Source organism: Onychostruthus taczanowskii, unplaced genomic scaffold (genome assembly GCF_017590055.1).
Source record: "Onychostruthus taczanowskii isolate IOZ18803 unplaced genomic scaffold, ASM1759005v1 scaffold15, whole genome shotgun sequence".
Taxonomy (NCBI): domain Eukaryota; kingdom Metazoa; phylum Chordata; class Aves; order Passeriformes; family Passeridae; genus Onychostruthus; species Onychostruthus taczanowskii.
Window position 1 is genome coordinate 13,771,324 of NW_024498685.1, and position 18,439 is coordinate 13,789,762.

Below are 18,439 nucleotides of genomic sequence, written 5' to 3' on the forward strand. Positions count from 1 at the left end.
GAAACTTGTTTCTTGTTCAATCTCTCTCTCAGCAATGTCATCTCTATTCCATGGCACAGCCCTTCTAGGCCTGTGAGAAACGGGGTGGGCTGTGGCATGCAAGAAAGAAAAGTTTGGGAGTGAACATGCAGCAGTACAGGGGCTGGCAGCTGAAGTAAAACTTTTTAAAAGTTAAAAAAATAAAATCTGGCAGCCTGCCAGGCCATGCCCAGGCTGCAGAGGAGCAGCACCTGGTGTTGGGGACATGTACAACCCTCCCTGTGATGGCTAATGCAGAAATGTGCATGTGTCCTGAGCTGTGTGTGAGTGCTGGTTCCTTCTGACAGGTGTCTTTGTTCATGTCTGGTTCATCAATGCAACTTTTATCAATGCTCAATTAACTCCTAATTAATTGTGAGAAACAACGCTCGCTCTTTAAAATTTGTAGAAGTTTAATAAGGGATAAAAGGGACAATATCTAGTGCTAGAGTGCTTGGCAATCTGGCAAAAGCACACCTTTAGCTTAAAACAACTTTCTTATATACTTTTCATTACATTGGTTAGATGCATATGAATGAGGTTATAGGTATTCAAACATTCCTATGATTTTACATGTTCTGGGAATTATGTTGCTTCGTTTTAACTTTGACTTGTCTTCAGGCCGTCCTGTAGATTAAATCAAAGTATTTTATTTCTTCTAGATGTTCCATTCTGTTGTTCTGACAGTTCCTGAAAAGTGGAGAGTCAGTAGCAAATCTTTCTCTTGGTGTCCTGATTGTTGTCACTGTTATCTCATTATTCAGATGACATAATACACAAATGAATCAACAGCTATTTCACACCTATTTCAAAACTTTGAGTTAGTTACACAAATAAAAGTATTTAGCAGTGCACAGTTTCTATTTTAATATTATGCAAAGCTCTAAGCTATAATATATTTATCACACTACTTATAAATACACATGGCCAGAGCATTGGCCACAAAAGCTGACAGAAAAAACTGTCAAAGCCAGCTTTTTATACTATGTTAAAACAGTTAAAATGGGTTCCAAATAATACTATATAAAAATCATTTTGATCAATAATAACTTGCAAAAACAAACAAATGTGAAAGCAAATACTTTTATTGCTATTTATAACATTAACTGTTTGCAAGGTTCACACTATTAGATGGTGAAGGCACACCAAGGAAAAGCAAGAAACAAAAATGCAGAATCAATCAATCCAAACCAAAATAAACTGAAAACTATTTACATGGGAGGAGGGTGTGACAAGGGATAAAGGGGTAAGGATAAAATAGCACTTTACAGCATTTAAACTTAACATCAGTTTAAACTTAACAGAATTTAGCTTAACTTATAACTTAAATATAACAATTTAGCAAAGGACTAATTTAGGGTTTACTATACTACAGAGTCTTGTGTCTGCCTCAAGGATGTGAGGAAGAAGGTTTTGAGAATTCAAATCTTCTCTGCTGCAGGATTTAGCACCTCAGGCGAGTTTGGAAACATCTTCATACTGGATATCTTCGACTCTGCGCCCTTTGAAAGGTCCCGAGTTGATGGTTATTGTCACTGAAAACCTCTTCTCATTGATGGACTCCAGAATGCCTTCATTTCCCCTGTACCCACCATTTAATACCAGTACTTTCTTGCCTGGTGCTGGTATTACAGTTTCTAGATGAGTCTGGTCAAGCTTCAGTTTGTCCCCAGAGTCAATCACCTTCACAATTGCCGTGTATTTGTCAATCACTTCCTTAACAACTGCCTTCTTCTTGTGGTACTTCTCTGCAAGCTTTCTTGTTATAATTCTCACAATGATTTCAGGCTGCAACCAGTAGTCTCTTCGAGATATTCTTTTCTTCTCCTCTTCAAGCTCCATGATCTCATCAAGTGCAGATTTCTTTATTTTCTTTTTGGGCTGACCAGAGCGATGAGCTGCTCCTTTTCTTTTAACTGCACCCTCCACCATCTTCAGTGCAAGGACGCTTGTTTTAGAAGATGCTGCAACTGAAGCACTTGCTCCTTTGTTTAATTTAAAGGTAACTTTTTCTTCTTCATTTTCTCTGTTCAATTCAGTGTAGACCGGCATTTCCAGTTCTTTCCTCTCCAAACCTCTTCTAACTTGTTGTTCAATGAATTTGGCAGTTTTTTCTTCATCGTCGAGGTCCTGTTTCCTCTTCCTCTCTTGTTCTTGCTGCCTGCGAATGGTCTCGGGGTCCCTGTCGATGTACTGAATGTACCAGCCTTTAGGAGTCTCACAAACCCTGCAAAGGCCTTCTCTCCCCAGCCACTTGGTAAAATCAGTCAGGGTCTCCCACTGGGTGGCATTCATGTGGATGTGCTCCCGATGGCTGATGTACTCGTTGTACACGATATTATTGTGCACTCTCTTCGTCCCAAATCGCCTCCTCAGCAATTCCAGGAAGTCCTTTCGGAATTCCTCAGAGAAGTAATCCAAGAATTGCTGAGGGTTTTCAGAAGCCAGCAGGAGCTGCCTCTGGTGGGACTCGGACATGCAGTGGCACTTGAAGCCGTTCTCGTCGCGGCACTGCTTCTGGCACATCTGGCAGTACCAGCGCAGCTTCTGCAGCCCCTTGGACTTGATGCGGTTGGAGATGGCCTTGGGGCTGAGGAAATCTGGCTTCCCCATGGCACCAGTCCTGCTCCAATCCCGATCCCAACCCTGTGCCTGTCCAGGTACTGCCCCCTCTGGAAATGGCAGCAGCCAATTACTAAATAGTAATTTACTTGCAGCCCTATCTTACTTCAAAATATTAAAGTCCCTTAAGAATGTTGGAACCACAACTGTGGGGGGGGAAAAAAACCCTCTGCACTGGTTTGAAAGCAAACCAGTGAGAGATCCCAAAATCAGAACTACAATTTAATGGAGAAATTAAAATAAAATCAAGTACTACAAAAAACCTGACAGAGTCAGAATGCAGCCTTTCACCCTGTGCGTCAGGGTGGTGGCAGCAGTCCCACTCAATGGTGGCTCAGCCCTCCTGCACTGCCAGCTGTGTTCTGCTGGAGCAGGGTGGTCCAGGGGTGCTGGAGATGGCCTTGTGTTCCTCTGGGAATCCAGTGATGTTCCCCAGCTCACCTTATATCCAGTTTGGAATGCTTGGCTCCTCCCCCTGGGCGGAGCATCTCACAATGGGATGATGGAATTTTATCAGCCATGCAGGGACCCTCAATGGCCTATTAAGAGAAGCTATCCCCATGGAGGGATAAATCACGGAAGAGATAAAGAAAACTGCTCTACCTGGTTTTAACAGATGGTAATAGTATACATTTGGTTACATCTCGCATGGCAACCTTGGGCACCCTCCAACAACATTTTTAAAGTTAGAGAGTCGAGGCATTATTTTATTATCTGGCCAGGATGTTGTTCTGACCAGGATGTACCACAGAAAGCATCTCATCCACACACATAGCCCAGGTGTGCAAAGAGAATCAATCCATCACACACCGCTTTTACACGATTTTTCAGTTGTTTTATACAGTCAAAACTCATAGAAATTAATTGGGTCAACATTCATTGGTCCCAGGTTGCAAAGTTCTTATGTTTGGTGTCTTATTGGATCCGGATTTCTATGCTTCTTGATGTTAGTTAGATTTTCATTCCTTGATTTTCTTGTCAGGCTTTTCAGGAGGTGACTCCAACTGTGCCAGAGGCAGAGTCTGGGGTAGATGTTCCTAAATGGCTGCTGGTGTTCTGTTGATGGCCTTTATTTCTTAGGGGCTATTGCCAGTCTGTTGACATGCTGAATTCATCAGGCCTCACACAGACAAACAGTGCCCTGGAAAGAAGCTTCAGTTCTCTTCCACCAGGGCAAAGGTGAACAACCCTTGTTGAAGTTATATAAAAAAATTTTAAACTTATATATTTTCCAATAGGAGAACCTATCCTTGTCTGACCTGGGGACTTCTTTACAAACTAGGCTAGCCAAATTTGGTTTCTGTTATGGCCAAATTTACCTGTGCAGCTTCAGAGCAGCTGTAGCTGTGACAAGCATTTCTCCCACATTTACTATAGCATAGGCACACTTTCATGCACACAGACATAAAGAGTCTGTACAAGGTACCTGTGAAAAATTCCCCTCAAAGGCAGTGAAATACTCACTTCAGATGCCTTTGCATCTTCTCCACGAGCCTAGGGTCGAGCCTCGAGGAGTGGGGGGTCTCAGACAAGGATTCATTGTTGTTCAGGGATTCTCTGAGTGCAGTAAATTTGAGTTCACTCACTGAGAGGCCCCACTCAGAGGGAGGTGGCTGGTCACAGCTTCTGCAGTCCAGAAGGGCTCAAAAGGACCCATTTTGGACCACTGTTTATAGGGCAACAAGACAGTGGGCATAAATGTGTGTGTGTATGTCGCAGTTGAGACAGCCACGACACACAGAGCATCACCACACAATATCAGAAAGCTAGACAGGGGGCATAAATGTGTGTATGTCACAGTTGAGACAGCCACGACACACAGACCATCACCACACAATATCAGAAAGCTTCAACCCATACAGAGTAACATCATTCCACTTCAGAAGGCTTCAACCCATACAGAGTAACATCATTCCACTTCAGAAGGCTTCAACCCATACAGAGTAACATCATATCACTTCAGAAGGCTTCAAGCATCTGTCCTTCTTGTTCTTTAGCCCTCATTCCACTTCAGAAGGCTTCAACCCATACAGAGTAACATCATATCACTTCAGAAGGCTTCAAGCATCTGTCCTTCTTGTTCTTTAGCCCAGCCTTTTATACCCCTTGTGTTCATGCATTGCAGCTGTGTGCCCTCTGTTCCCTTCTGTGGTTGGTCAGTGCCCCTGGGCACAGCTATATATTGTACATATATTTTATTTATGCCTAGATACACTTTATATTTACATATTTTTTTATAGAATCATAGAATGATTAGGGTTGGAAGGGACCTTTAAGATGATCTAGTTCCAGCTCCCTGTTGCAGAATTTCTGCTTAAGGTAATTTACCCTTGTCCTGTCAGTACATGCCCTGACAAAAAATCCCTCTCCAGCCTTCTTGTCGGTTCCTTTAATGCACTTGAAGGCTGCAAGGTCTCCCCAGAGCACTCCCAACTCTCTCAGCCTGTCTGTGGAGCTGGTGTGTATGGGGACAGGGCACCACCTCACCAGAGCAAGGTCTAACCCAGCCCCTAGCACACATTCCAAGCTCCCAGGATGTCTCCAAAGAGATCACCTTTTCCAGTCTCTGATATAGGGAACTCCAGCCTGAAATCTCTCTTAATGTGATTGAGTGGGGCTTATTCTCCCACCAGTTTACTTAGAAACCAGCATGTCTTTTTCCACCCAGTGTGGGGCAAGAGAGAGAAGCTGGAATGACATTTTTTTTCTAAAGTATTTGTGTACTGGGGTACAGAACTTCCCTGACCCTCATGATCCCCAATGTATTCACGTGGATGTTGTACTTTACCCTGAATCTATTTCCACACACGGGGAGCTATTTGCTCATCATGATGGCCTTTTTAAAGCCACAGAGGGGAATCAAAATTGCTTTGTTAATATGCTATGTTTATTGCATGATAACATGGAATTTCATTTGGAATATATATTCAGTCTTGTTTGCCTGTGCTAACCAGATCTCACCTCTGCCAGGCCTGGAATGAGCACATTTCAGGCACAAATTTCTCTCGTCTGTGCTTATCTCAAGTTCCCACTGTGGTTCATCTTATGGCTGTTGCGGCAAACTCTCCGTGTGTGGTGACACGAGGCTTGACTCCATTTCAGAAGGCTGATTTATTATGTTAAATATTATATTAAAATACTACATTAAAACTATACTAAAAGAACAGAGAGATCAGAAGGCTACAACAAGAACAGAATAACAAAATCTTGTGACTGCTCACAGCCTTGGCACAGGTGGCTGTGATTGGTCATCAATGGAAAACAATCCACATGGACCAATCACAGATGCACCTTTTGCATTCCACAGCAGCAGATAGTAATTGTTTACATTTCTCTCCTGAGGCTCCTCAGCTTCTCAGGAGAGGAAAAATCCCAGCAAAGGATTTTTCATAATATCATGGCTACATATGGCAAGCTCCTTCCACTGTGATCTTGGCAGTGTTTGGGACAGGCAACTGCTCTTTAAGTCCTTACAGACCTCTGGAGGTCCCTTCCAACCTCAGCCATTCTGTGACTCTGGGAATATCCCTTTGGTCAGTTAGGGTCAGCTGTCCTGGATGTGTTTCTTATCAACATCTTGCCCATTCCCTTTTCATTCTGGCCTGGGGGCTGCTCTTTGAAACTGCTCCTTTTGGCTTGGAACCAAAGCCACCACACCCTCTCTGCTATGCTTATTTGACCAGAAGTGACCCCTTGTCCTCCTTCCCCCTGCCCCTGCCAATAGTGTAAGGTGGGAGACAATAACCTATGGGTCCTGGACGCATCATGCTACTGCAAAAATTACCCATCCTGGCTGGAAGCAGGACAGTTTGACCATCTACAGCCTCTCTGGGTAACCTGTTCCAGGGTTTCACCACCCTCAATCTAAAAAAATTTCTTCCTTCTATATCTGCGTGTACATACCACAGAGGCCCAACAGGCCTTAGAGTAGGTGTCCACAGAAACATGTACATATTTAAGGTGACATGAGTAATGTCAGATTGCCATAGCTGAAGAGCTTGTAGCCCTCTGGGGTTTGATCCATCCTGAGTCATGGTGACATGTTGCTGACAATCAGAGCATGAGGCAACGATATCACATGCTGCTGCAGATGTAACTGGAATTGATGTTGTAGGGCACAAGCCCCTTGATGGAAAAATTTATGCAACTGAATTGCCTGGTGTAGTGTATCTGGTACCAAGGCAGCCCATGCCAGGGATGTTACTCTATCTGCACAGTCATTTCCTTTGCAATGAACCCAGCAAAGTTGGTGTGACTATAAACATGAACAATATAAAATGGTGACGCTTGTTGGCATAAAGTATGCCATAATCTTTTCAGCAAACAAAACAATTCCTTTTTATTTACCTCTTTCAGAACAGCACAATCTATTGACAAACTCTATTGCATACATATAGAGAATCAGATACATCATTTAAATTTTCATAAGGCCATCAGCCTGCACATCAATCTTTCCAGTTTCTGACAACCACTTGTTTTTCACCCTAGGAATAGATTGTTGTTTAACAAACACTCATTCTCAAGATGTTTTTGCATGGAAACTTGCAAAGTACTTAGCTGCACTTAGAAGAAGTGACAGGCCAGCTATTAATTTAGCAAAGCAAGGCCTGATTTTATGAGGCCTTTCTTCTATAATTTCTCTACCTCTCTGTGACATCTTTTTGTTCTGGTGTTCAAACAGCTTGCATCTTATTAAGGCTATTACTGGCTATCTATTAGATATGGGATAAGATACAAAAAAGACCAGTTACAATCCACAAAATTTGTTAAATCCAATCATGTCACTGCTCAGAGTCCTGCAGCATGGGAAGACAAAAGACAATGTCCAATGTCTCTTAGAGAAATGGAAATAATTGATGGTTGTTTTTAAGTCCAAATAGCTGAGACTCAGGAATCAAGTTGTGATCAAGTTCATTAGCTGGAAATGTTGACCTTGACATCAGTGAATGTCTTTTTTGAGAGCTTTTGTTCTTGCTCTGACCACGAAGGCTGCATGGTGATTAGGTCATTTCTCTTCTCACTGGGGCTCATTTCTTCAGAGGCAATTGATGGCTGATTAAATGTGATGATTACTTTGAACCTGTTGATGATAAAAACACATGCATAGCTTCTTTTTAATTTAGTAAATCAATTAGGCTTTGTCATTTTGCATTCAATTGAGGATTCTTACCTAAAAACCTTTTATAAAAAATTCTGTATAAATATTGCATTATTCAGACTTTTTCAGGAGGTAATTGCCCTTTCTTTTTGTTTTAGAAACAGCATGCATGATTCTTGCTATGAACATGCAGGCAACTATTAAAAAAAAAAAACCAACAATCTATTCAATGAAACTAGAAACTTACAGCAATCAGGAAGGCAACAATTAGGAATATTTCAGATAATAGACATAATTGATAACACATGCGAAATTGGGTAATTAGTAAGCTCTGAAATATTGTACTATTATCCCAGAGTCTGCAAACAGCTGACTGCTTAGGAAGGCAGGAGCCTCCCTTGGAATGGAAAATATGACTCCCTTGTCGTGATTTAACAGAGTTTGGTTTCTAGTTAAAATCCATGAGGTGTGGAAGCGATTCCCTGTAAGGACCTTGGCAGTTTCCTTTGGACCTGACAGAACCACTTAAAAAGCCCACCATGCCTCTGTGAAAATCACATTTAAAAGCAAACAAAGCCCAGGAAAAACTCTCTTGCTTCCGGCCTTTGAACCACCGACTGGATGCTGGCCCAGCCAGGCCTGGCTTAGCTGCACGGCCTGCCAGGGCTGGGCCTAGTTCAGCTGCAATGCTGGCCCAGCCAGGCTCCGCTTAGCTGCATGGCCTGCCAGGGCTGGGCTGGGCCTTACTCTGCTACAGCGCTGGCCCAGCCGGGCCTGGCTTAGCTGCACGGCCTGCCAGGGCTGAGCCTTACTTTGCTGCAGCACTGGCCCAGCCAGGCCCCGCTTAGCTGCATGGCCGGCCAGGGCTAGGCCCCACTTTGCTCTGCTGAAGTGCTGGCCCAGCCAGGCCTGGCTTAGCTGCATAGCCTGCCAGGGCTGGGCCTTGCTGTACTGCAGTGCTGGGCCAGCCAGGCCTGGCTTAGCTGCATGGCCTGCCAGGGCTGGGCCTTGCTGTGCTGCAGTGGTGGCCCAGCCAGGCCTGGCTCTGCCACTGGGCCAGGCCTTGCTCGACCACCAGGCCCTGAGAGCAACTCCTGCCACAAGCTGCCGAGTCATCTTGCCGAGGGGCTGTCAAATTGAATTACCAAACCAAAACCAGTACACCTCCTTCCCTCTGAATTATACTTTTGAAATTAAGGGGCTTTCAGGCAAAGATATGAGAAAAGGAATAACAGTTCTTTACTAGTGTGTGTATGTATGTTATGACCAAGGAATGGACTCAGACCTGCAGTGATACGGAGATGTTTATTGAGAGAAATGAGACATTTTTATACACTTCTCCAAGACACAGTATTTCCTTGTATGGTGTTTAACTGTAAGGGACCTTTTACACATTGCCACATCAGCAACACTTTCTAAATGTCCTCATATGGGGTGATCACACATTGTTCAGGTGTCTGGCAGCTTCCAGCAGGACTCTCTGACAGGGGGAGAGGATCCTCCCCATTTCACAGTGAGGATCTGGAGAACCTTTCCCAGGAAAGGTTTCCAAGTTTACCTCAAACGGGGGTCCAGCTTTTATAAGATGAAATCAGCAAGACAAAGTGACTTGATTAGATTTTTAATACAGTCACCTGGGTCTGATGGCATAATTCCCAATCAGCCAGGGCCAGGGCTTGACAAAGGTCTAAGCCTTGACTGAGAGGCTTTCCCTAAATACCTACGAGCAAACCTTTATTAATATCAGTGAGAAACATGACTTCACAAGAGCTTATCTTTCCCATGAACAGGGGACAGATCAAAACACACAGTAACTAACTGGTAACAACACACATCTCCTTCCCATGAATGGAGGCAGTGATTTAACAGACAGAACCTTTGGAAACAATTTAAAATTACAAGAGGAAGTTTCTGAGGCTTGGCCACTGCAGCTCTGATTTGTTTGGGGTTTTTTTTGTTTGGTTTTTTGTTTTGTTTTGCTTTTTTTGTTTTTGTTTTGGGTTTTTGTTTTTTTTTTGTCTTTTTGGGGTTTTTTTAAAGAAAAGAGTTAAATTTATTATACTAGTTCCCCTCTGTTTTTTCCTTCATCTGTACTTGTCCTTTCGTCTACTGTAAGTGTAATCTCTCTCCTTATAACGGCTGTGACTCCAATGTCTGTCACTTTTCTCACCCTTGGTCCTCTCCCTACAGCGTTCTTCATGCTTTTGGTCAGACTCCTTCAATTTTTTGGTCCTCTTGTCATCGTTTTCAGAGTGGTGGCGCTTTTTCTTCTTCTGTTTTTTAGCCAAGTGTGACTGACTTGTGTGAGGCTCCTCTATATCCTCATCCAGCACAAGGTCATACTTGGCATCTCGCTTTGGTTTTACTTTTTCTTTCAGAGCAAATTTTGAAGGTTTGTCACGTTCCTTCTCATAGTCCTTGAAATCTTCCTTGGTATATTGCCCACCTTTTCCCTTCCATTTAACCTTTGCAACAGACTGGCTGAAATCCACATGTATCCGTCTGTCATCAATCAGCACATTTTCCATTTTGAAGTAGGCTTTCTCACAGTCTTCTTCCTTTTCAAACTCAATGAAAGCATAACAAAGAGATTCACCAGTCTTCCAGTCTCGGATCACTTCACAACTTTTAATGGGACCAAATCGTGAAAATATTATCTCCAGGTCTTCACCTCTGGTCACAGGATTCAGTTTACAAACAAACAGCACATTTTCTGGTGGCTTGATGTCTGCATCTGGTAAGTCTCCCACCATTTCCAGAAGAATAGCACGAGTTTTTGCTTCTTTTTCAGCCAGAACTTCTTCTATTTCTTGTGCAGACCGTCCTTTCATGTCATCAATTTCTTCATCTGCTCCTATTCTGCCACTGTCAAGCTGTTCATTTGTGGGTTCTGGTGAGCGATCAGGAACACACAAACCAGGTGGATCATCAAAGGGATCATCTAAAATTACTGTATGATTTATCCTAATATCCTGATATGGGATAAAATCCTTATCCACAAAGGTTTCATTAATTGTATTCAATACATCCATGCCTTCTGTCACTTCTCCAAATACTGTATGTACACCATCAAGGTAATCCAGGTTTTCCCCTGTGGTAATGAGGAACTGTGATCCATGCTGATCCCTGCCATTGTTCACCATTGACACAGTTCCCTTCTTCTTGTGCTTGATTCTGGGCACCTTTCCTGCCTCAAAAAAGCTGGCTTGATCACCATACAGTTGACAAAATATGGATTCCCCTCCACGGCCAGTTCCCGTGGGGTCACCAGTTTGTATCATAAAATCCCGCTGGACATTATAAATAAGACAATAGTTGTAGTACTTGATCTTGCAGAGCTTCAGGAAATTCAGACATGCGCGGGGCCGCTCCTCCGTGTACAGGTCGATGACCAGGTCACCCACTGAGGTCTCCAGCAGCACCGCCATGCTCTCAGGAAAAGATATGAGAATGGCAATAATAGGTCTTCACTAGGAAAATTAAAATAAAATGCAGCAGCACAAAAAGCACTGACAGAGTCAGAACGCAGCCTGACACCCTGTGGGTCAGGGTGGTGGCAGCAGTCCTCCGGCAGTCGCCGGTGATGCCTGTCTTTTATTGTCAGGGAGCAGAGGGACAGCTTTGCACTGCCCCAAAAGCCGCTTGGCCCTGCTGGCCAGCCTCGCCTTCTCCTCCCCTGCACGCCGGGGACCGACTCTCTCACGGCCAGCAGGAGCTGCAGCTCCCAACTCAAGATCCCCCGCAGACATCGCGGGTGAAGGCGGAGCCATCTCCGCCATCAGCGGTCCTCACAACCACGCAGGCCGCTCCGCCGGCTCCCTTGTCATCAGCCATGGACCCTGCGGAGATGTCCCAGCCACAGCCATCTTCAGCACCTGCCGTCAGGTGTTTGTCACAGCTGACATCACACCCCGCACGGGCTTCCCCCTCCTTTTCCTACAAAGCTGTCTCAAATTTAGGACACACTGTCAGGCATGATGTGATTGCCTGGGAGGTGGTTATAGATTTGATAGATAAGGTTGCAGAATATGGCCTTGGCTCCGTACAAATTACGCGGGCTCTCAGAGTGCTAAAGGCAGACCTGCTTGCTCCATCTGATATTAGATATATAGCTCAGGTACTGTTCCAGCCTTTCCTGTTTGATATTTTTTTGAACAAGTGGAGGAAGGCCGCTGAAAGGGCTGCAGAAGGCAACAGGCTTTTGCCTCAGGGAGATCCTAGGTATCACGTGGGGGTGGACATGCTCCTTGGAGAACAGGCCTTTTCCAATCCTGATTTTCAGGCTACCTGGGACTATGCTGTTCTTGAGCAGAGTCAAAGTGTAGGATTTAAGGCATTGTTAAGAACTATTGAATTGGCCTGCCCTGGGCCACAATTTATGACAATAACTCAAGGAGCAGATGAACCTTTTCTGCCATTTGTCGAGAAGCTTGCTGATGCCCTTGAGAAGCAGGTTGAGGACGATGCCACAAGGGATATTTTGTGCAAGTCCTTTGCCCGGTTCAACTCGAACACTGAGTGCCAGAAGATCATAAATGCTCTTCCAGGCGACCCGTCGCTAGTAGACATGGTCATTGCGTGTGCCAGGGCAGGTTCTGTACACCACACAGTGCCTGCTCTGACGGCTGCCTTGGAGCCAGGCCAGATGCCCTTAGGGGGTGGACAACACAAGAGGAGCAAAAATAAGGGCAAGAGAAAGCAAGGAACACCCCAACCTACGGAGACAGGTGCCTCCTTCTTGTGTGCTAGATGCCTAAGGGCAGGTCATTTTTCAAACCAATGCAAGGCTAAATTTCATGCCAATGGCCAGCCTTTGGCAGGCCCAGGAATGGGACAATGAGCGCACAGGGGAATTATGCCCTGACACAAGTGATTTCTCAGGGCACGGCGCCGGCTCAGGCCTCCCCAGCCAGCATCACCCACAGCTCCACCGGCGTGGATGTATGTACCACCAACACAGTCATCTTAGAATCCTGTCGTGAACATAAGGTTCCTTTTGGATGTGTCGGAGGCATCACCCACAGCTCCACCGGCGTAGATGTATGTACCACCAACACAGTCATCTTAGAATCCTGTCATGAACATAAGGTTCCTTTGGATGTGTTTGGACCTTTGGGACAAGGACTCAGCGCGCTGCTTGTGGGAAGATCTTGCGTCACCCACCAAGGAATCTTTGTTCACCCAGGTGTCAATGACTCTGGCTTTCCAGGTCAGATTTGTACCATGGTTTCCACACACACCCCCCTGTCACTATTCCAGCAGAGACTCGGATTGCTCAACTTGTACCTTTTCAGTCATGTGTCCCCAGGACTGGCCAGCATACTCGTGGGAATGGTGGATTCAGATCCACAGGACTGCCACAAGTCTTCTGCCTCGAGCGAAAGTCCAGACCTGACCACTAATAAGTGGGAGGGCTGTGGGAGCTTATCACTTGGGGCTGTGGGTATGCATGTGTTTCCACAGATGCTGGAGTACCATGGGTACCTGCAAGGTGTGTCCGCCCTGATTTGTGACACCAAAACCAGAATGTGGCCAACAGGGAACTCCAAGCAATGATCAAGATGTCAACCATCAATCAGATGGTCCTTCCAAGAGTGGGGAGTGAACATTCCATCCTCTCTTTGATCTGAAAAGGACTGTTGACAGGCTAAGACTGTCAGCTCTTTGAACAAATAAATAAATTGTTACTATATTAGGCTTAGTATTGAGATTGCATTAGAATAAGTAACTGATTTTAGGATTAATAGTGTATGTCTTATAAGAGGGAATCACAGGATCCGATCACTCCGACCTCTCCGACCATTTTAAATCAGTGTCCAATTGAGGTTCTGATTGATAACTTAACAACTGCTAGAGGAACCTCTGCAGCTCTGTTTGTTCTCCTTTCTGCAAAGGACCCTGCAGAGGATAACAAACACTGCCTCCTCCTTTAAACAAAAAGGGGGATGTGACAGCCCGGTCAGAGAGTGAGAAAACCAGATATGTTTTCCCAGAATCAGCCTGAGAGACTTTAGGGAGCTGAAGATAAACAATGATAGTTTATTGTAATAAACAACCTGCAGATGGTGTTTTCTACTGTTTTCTTGTTTTTCTCAAAGATTGTTTATAAGAAAGGCATCTTGTTAATTAGCCAATCAGGTGAAATGTAGTGATTAATTGACCAGCCAGGTCTATCTGTACTGGAACAATGTATAAAAGAGGATCCAAAGTAAAGATGCACACTCCATGCAAACCAACCTTCTGGCGAGTTCGTGTCATTTCTTACACAATGATGACAATTTTATACTTTTAACCTGGCACTAAGACTCAAACCCACTTTTGATATTCACTTATATAACTTCAGACATGTATTTAACAGAGGGTAGCAAATGATCCCATCACTAGTAATTTTTTTTCATTATCCAATTATACTTTTGATGCCAAAAGATTTCTGCTTTTTATATATTTTTCATATATTTGTAGCTCTGTAGACTATTATTGTATTGTTTCTTCAGCTAATTCCAGTATTGTGTTAGACACACACATTCCTGGAATCCTCTTCTAATCTTGCTTCTTCAGTGAACCAGAGCCATTCCACTTTCCCATGTATTTAGATATAAACAATGTGGAGCTAGAAGCAAAGGGGAATCTTCAGTAGGGGGCCAAACCAAGAGGGGGAACTGCTTCAGTAACTGTACTTCTAACTGGGAATTCTCGTCAGTTATGCTGATTTGCTAAACTTACAAATAATCTCAGTAATTCTTTATAGGGGTTTCAAAATTCCTGTGCTTACACATCTGGTTGGTCAAGGTCTTAACACCACCCAGCTCAGTGGCCTCACTGCAGACTTAGCTGTGTGTATTCAGGCTTGAATGAGATTGGCTGGTGTCCCTGTTTGAGGTCAAATCCAACCTATGATTGTCTTATCCTGGGGACTCATTTACTTCTACTTTGTAACAGCTAGGCTGGTCAAGTTAAGGTCTGTTATGGCAAATTTATCTGTACAGCCCACAGGCCAGTTGTGGCTGTGGCAGTTTCCCCTTTCTCTGTTTAAAAAGGGCAAAATGTTCTTTGTCATCCTCTGCAGGACCCTTTGCAGACAGTGATACAGTGGGGTGATTCATCAGAGACATACAAAGGACACAACTCTCAAAGGTCCTTGTGACAAACAGCCTCAAGTTTATTCTCACAGCTCCTTTTATAGGAGCTGCAAATTTCCCAAGCTTACACGTGTGATTCATTGAGGTCTTGGCACCATCCAGCTCTCTGGCTAACGATACATCTGCATTTTGGGCTGAATGACATCAGCTGAAAGTCCCTCTGTAGATCTGAATCCAGCCTATCCTTGTTCATCCAGGCACTTGTTTTCTTCTAGGCTGGTTGAGTTTGGGGGGCAGCTTCAGATCAGGATGACAAAGACAGCATGATGCCACAGATGATAAGCCCAGTTCAAATAAGGCTTTCCACCCAGCTGGAGAAGCCCAGCTGCCTCAGCAGGGATGTATCATCCAGGAGCTGTCAAACAAGATCACCAGCAATACAATCTTCCAGGCTAGCATGCTGCAGGCTCACTACTTAGAAATTACAAATTAAAACTTAACACTACAAACAAGAAACAATTCAACTTTAGAACTGTCAGAAAAAAACAACTAACAGAAGAAACAGTTTTAGTTCAGGTTATGACCTGTTATGACCCATATCGTTAAATAGATAAAATCCTTAAGTCCCCCATATCCCAAATTTATCTAGAAATTACAACTCAACACTACAAACAAGAAACTATTCAACTCAAAACCATCTCAGTTAAAAACACATCCTTCTGGTATTGATGTTTCTCAAATGTCTGAGTCTCAGGGTTCAAGTAGGGTGACGGGTAGATTGTCCTGCCATTGCTGACAGCATTCTGCATCTGAAAAACTGTCAGCTCTTGTTGAATGCGATGGAAAAACATGAGAATACCCAAGACTTACGTGGGTGGTATACACTCACCCCACACTCTGTGGTTTTTGGGTTTTTTTCCTCCTACAAAAGCTTTATTCCGTTATGTACAGAATGTGTTCTGCTACTGTGGATCCTCTTCATGGTCTGACTGTTGCTCCTCTTCTTCCTCCCCCTTGTGTTTTTCCAATTTTGCCATCAGCTCTTTGGCAGGGTTGAAGACGCCGTTGGTTTGCTTCTCACAGACGTAGCAGCGCTGGGACTTGCGGTAGTGCTGGAGGGCGCAGCTCTCACAGAAGTAGTGCCGACACTTGGTGACCACGGGGTTCTTGAAGGAACCTCTGCAGATGAAGCATTTGAAAGGCATGTCCTCCTCATCACTGCTCACCTCGTAGTTTTCATCGTCGCTGACGCCGTAGCGGCCCTCGCCCAGCTCCCGTTCGATCTGCCAGCCGTGCTTGTAGTCCGAGCGGTCGTGCAGGAACTTGCAGCTGTCCCCAAAGCCGCAGAACCCGGTCTCTTTGTAGTCCTTGCAGATGTCAGGCTGGTAGTCCCAGCGCACCGTGGCCCGCAGGTTCTCCGGAGCACGGATGGGGCCTTTCCTGACCATTCCTGAGGAGGCGTTTCCCATCGATGTGTCCTTGGGCCTCACATACTTCTGGTAGTTGTTAATGCCACGGTAGATTTTATCATCTTCCTTTCCTCTCAGCTCCTCCTGGATTTTCTGGCTGCGCTCAAAGATGGCCTGGGCATCCTTCTCCTTCTCCGTGTCCAGTTCATACACTGCTGTGGCCCCCATGTCTTCTGGGCCAACAGGTTTTGCCGACCTGCTCGATTTGTAGGTGACCCCGATCTCCGTGGCAGGATCCTCATCCTCGCTGCTGCTCCCTGCATACTCCGGCCTCTCCCTCATGCAGCCCCTGGTCCTCTGGATCATGGGGTTGGGGGTGTTTCTGGGCAACTTCCTCCTGACCACGGCGCTGCCCTCGTCCCCACTGCTGTCCCGCTCCTGCTCGCTGCCTGCCCGTTTCCGCCGGCCGCTGCCCGCGGCGCGGACCCGCTTCTTGAACACAAAGCTGCAGACACTGCTCTCCTCGGCCATCCTGTGCTGCTGGTTAGAAAACAAAGGCAGAAAACACCGGGCTAATCTGACAGAGTCAGAATGTGGGTCAGGGTGGTGGCAGCAGTCCCATTCAGTGGTGGCTGCAGCCCTCCTGCAGTGACAGCTGTGGTTCTGTTGGAGCAGGGATCCTGGAGAAGGGTCTGCTCTTCCTCTGAAGGTCCAGGGGTGCTTATGTGGCTCTTGTCCTCTGGAAGTCCAGTAGGCAAATCTCCTGTGGTGTTCCACAGCTCAGATTATATCCAGTTTGGAATGCTTGGCTCCTCCCCCTGGGCGGAGCATCTCACAATGGGATGATGGAATTTTATCAGCCATGCAGGGACACTCAATGGGCCATTAACAGATTATCTCCCCTGAGGGAGTCATCAGGGATGAGTCCTGGAAGAGATAAAAAAGAGATAAAGATTGCCCCACCTGGTTTGAACAGCTTATGAAGATGGTGATATAATACATGCTTTTGGTTACATCTTACACTGTAACTTAAGTCACTCAATATAACAGTCTTTGGTGAGGTTCAGCATTCTTAAATGTTAGACAATTTTACAAAACTATTTTTCATGCTTGTTGGACTCATAAGATTGGCTTGAAAATAGGTTTGTGAGTTCAAACTAAGGCTGCCTTGCTTTTCAGAGCCATACCCTTAGAGGTCCAGGCACCACCAGAACTCAACTAAGCATACATATTACCACTCTTATCCCTCCCACCAACCAGGTTTCAGGGAGATCCCCAGAAACTCTTCCCAGGAAAAGAGGAAAAGGTCAGCAGGGAACAAATTTCAGTAAAATTTGCTGGCAACAAACTCATAGCAGTCTGTAAAAAGAAACTTATAAGACATTAAAAATGCAACAATCACTAATGAAACTGAATTTGCCTAGTACCCTAACAATGGTGATCAGTACCATGTAGGCAACAAGCTGGAGTAGCCAGCTATTCTTTTGAGAACTTTTCTGGAGGTACAGTCCAAATATTCCCCAACTACAGGTGCATATTCCTTTCCATTTACAGGGTTAAGCTTTTCTAGCTTGATTTTTGCTAAGCCATATTGTCTGGAATAGGCCACCAATGCATGTTTAAAATGCCTATTCCTCTTACATCCAAATATGAGCAACTCTTGCAAAAAAAACATATTGTTATTCCTTGGTTACACTCAAGTAACTTCATATTTTGGTGCTGTGCTGGTTTGAAAGTAAACCACTGTCTTGGGTGATTTTATCATTATAATCTATTCCCTGATCATCGGTTTCATGCCCAAAATGGTTGCTGTACCTCTAAGGTGGGTCTGGTGGGGGTGGGAGGGTAAGCCCCCCTTCCTTGGCCTTTTTCAAAGCATCACTCCCCAGGCATCTGTGGTGCTGTGCAGACTGCATTATTTTTTTCTTTTTTGCTTGGCTAGCTTGGTTTCTGTTAGCTTAGGCAAGAAGTTTTGTTCCCTGGCCTTGGAGAGGCTGTGGCAGTGATCACTTGGTAGCTTTCTTCAAAGGGCAATGTACAGTTTGGTTCTGGTCTGTGATCAGAGAGAACGACCACTGGGAGAAGAATTGGCCAGAGAAGGCTGCTCCATCTCGGCCCCTGACCTCAACATATATGAGCCAGTGAAAGAAAAGGACACCAAATCCATCTGCTTCAGCTGCTGTGAAGAGGAGACCAGCATCAGGGATTCACCA

The 18,439-nt window shown here is 44.9% G+C and overlaps 3 protein-coding genes across 3 annotated transcripts; all 3 read right to left on the reverse strand.

The window, feature by feature from the left end:
- Positions 1-1,470: 1,470 nt before the first annotated feature.
- On the reverse strand, positions 1,471-2,631 carry LOC121332844 (DNA/RNA-binding protein KIN17-like). The gene has a single exon (XM_041398698.1). The coding sequence runs from the start codon at positions 2,629-2,631 to the stop codon at positions 1,471-1,473; it is 1,161 nt and encodes a 386-aa protein (XP_041254632.1).
- A 7,191-nt stretch (positions 2,632-9,822) lies between these two features.
- Positions 9,823-11,166, reverse strand: LOC121332843 (peptidyl-prolyl cis-trans isomerase-like 4). Its single transcript, XM_041398696.1, has one exon. It carries the CDS (start codon positions 11,164-11,166, stop codon positions 9,823-9,825), a length of 1,344 nt encoding a protein of 447 aa, XP_041254630.1.
- Positions 11,167-15,779: 4,613 nt separating this feature from the next.
- Positions 15,780-16,757, reverse strand: LOC121332850 (E3 ubiquitin-protein ligase RNF113A-like). The gene has a single exon (XM_041398707.1). It carries the CDS (start codon positions 16,755-16,757, stop codon positions 15,780-15,782), a length of 978 nt encoding a protein of 325 aa, XP_041254641.1.
- Between the last annotated feature and the right edge of the window lie 1,682 nt (positions 16,758-18,439).

Bases quoted from the DNA above. Each gene is read 5' to 3' on its own strand.
- LOC121332850 (XM_041398707.1), bottom strand. From the start codon at position 16,757: ATGGCCGAGGAGAGCAGTGTCTGCAGCTTTGTGTTCAAGAAGCGGGTC.
- LOC121332843 (XM_041398696.1), bottom strand. From the start codon at position 11,166: ATGGCGGTGCTGCTGGAGACCTCAGTGGGTGACCTGGTCATCGACCTG.
- LOC121332844 (XM_041398698.1), bottom strand. From the start codon at position 2,631: ATGGGGAAGCCAGATTTCCTCAGCCCCAAGGCCATCTCCAACCGCATC.